The sequence below is a fragment of the Pundamilia nyererei genome, unplaced genomic scaffold, assembly GCF_000239375.1.
Source record: "Pundamilia nyererei isolate P.nyererei 1_Seehausen unplaced genomic scaffold, PunNye1.0 scaffold00038, whole genome shotgun sequence".
In the NCBI taxonomy this organism is placed as follows: domain Eukaryota; kingdom Metazoa; phylum Chordata; class Actinopteri; order Cichliformes; family Cichlidae; genus Pundamilia; species Pundamilia nyererei.
Window position 1 is genome coordinate 84,831 of NW_005187439.1, and position 1,400 is coordinate 86,230.

The following is a 1,400-nucleotide window of genomic DNA, read 5'->3' on the forward strand; positions in this document are numbered from 1 at the left end:
GAACAAACCTGCTTCGACGTTGCATAATGAAGGTTCTCGTGATTGTGAATATTTGGGCCTGTGTAATGACAGAAATGGTAAAAACACATCAAACACAGTCGAGTGATCAGAGCCGCTCCTCTTTGCTGATTGGCTGTTTCATACGCAGTAATGCTGGGATGGACTCTGATCGTCGGTTCGTCCTTGCTCTGCGTGCACTGATGCTGTTGAGGTGCCTCAGAGGTTTCCTATCATATCTTATAAACACATTTTAATTTGAAATAAGAAAAAGTGTGAGATATCTTATTATTATTATTCTTTAGAAAAATCAGAAGCTAATGTAGACGTGAGGGTTGAGTTTAGCCCTGCGGGCTCCGCCTGCAGCACGGTCAGAGCCCACATGTGACAGCTGACGTCGACTTGTTTCTTTGAAACTTATGAAGTTGCTTAAGATTGTTCACAACCAACAAAGTGCATCAAACACAAAACTTGTGCAGCTGCTAAAACTCTTTGTCACAGCTGCATCTTCATCAGTGAAGCGTCAGAGACGGGAGGAAGACTTTAGCAGAGCCTGAAATCGTTTCCCTTCCGATAGCCGACAGTTCCTGGAAGTTCTGTGAGCAGCTGAACATCCGCAGCAGCTTCTCCCTGACAAACTTCCTTCATCGTGCCGTGCAGTCACTCTGTGCTTGCACCGACCTGCAGGTGTTTCCTTGTTTTCCAAGATGTTAGAAAATAAGAGACGTCAGGAGCTGCTGACCCACACCAGGGTCGACGTCACGTCTCTGAACTCTGGACGCAGAGATCTCGTTGCCTTTGATTTGATTTCAGTGCCACACATGAAATCAGGTTAATGCTGCACAGACTGACTTACAGCATCAGGCTGCCATTAAATAAAGTTTCATTCTGTCATCATCAGTGCAGCGAGTTCAGGAGATTTATACAGAGACGTTATGAATTTATACAGAAACAATGAAAGAACGTGTTTTGATCTCGTTCCTCTGGTTGGAAACCACAGCTTCAACGTTGTGTCTGAGCCCAACATCCAAGCACATCCTCAGAACGTGTTAGAGAGCACGGCGCAGTATTGTCCAAGGATGCGTTCCTATCGTGTGGCTGCAGACTCTTTACTAAAGGTCAGGGATAAATCCTGCAACGCTGTTCTCTCTCCAACCCTCAGAGCGGAGCCAACGCCATCTACTACGCGGCGAGACACGGCCACGTGGCGACCCTGAGATTCCTCCATGACAAGAAATGCCCGCTGGATGTGCAAGATAAGGTAGAAAAGCAGGTCCTTCCTCTCTGCACGTCTCACACTCACATGGAAAAACACACACTTACTACGACTCATCGTGCTCTGTTATCTGTCAGCAATTACTCACTGCCTCCTACCCACAAACCCCTCGAGAAGCATTACTTTG

General features: G+C 46.6%; 1 protein-coding gene across 1 annotated transcript in view; it reads left to right on the forward strand.

The window, feature by feature from the left end:
* dapk1 (death-associated protein kinase 1) overlaps nucleotides 1-1,400 on the forward strand; it is a 42,418-nt gene that overhangs the window by 25,334 nt on the left and 15,684 nt on the right. The window contains exon 12 of the mRNA XM_013910189.1: nucleotides 1,127-1,258. Within this exon, the coding sequence (XP_013765643.1) occupies nucleotides 1,127-1,258 (132 nt within the window). The remainder of the gene's footprint in view (nucleotides 1-1,126; nucleotides 1,259-1,400) is intronic.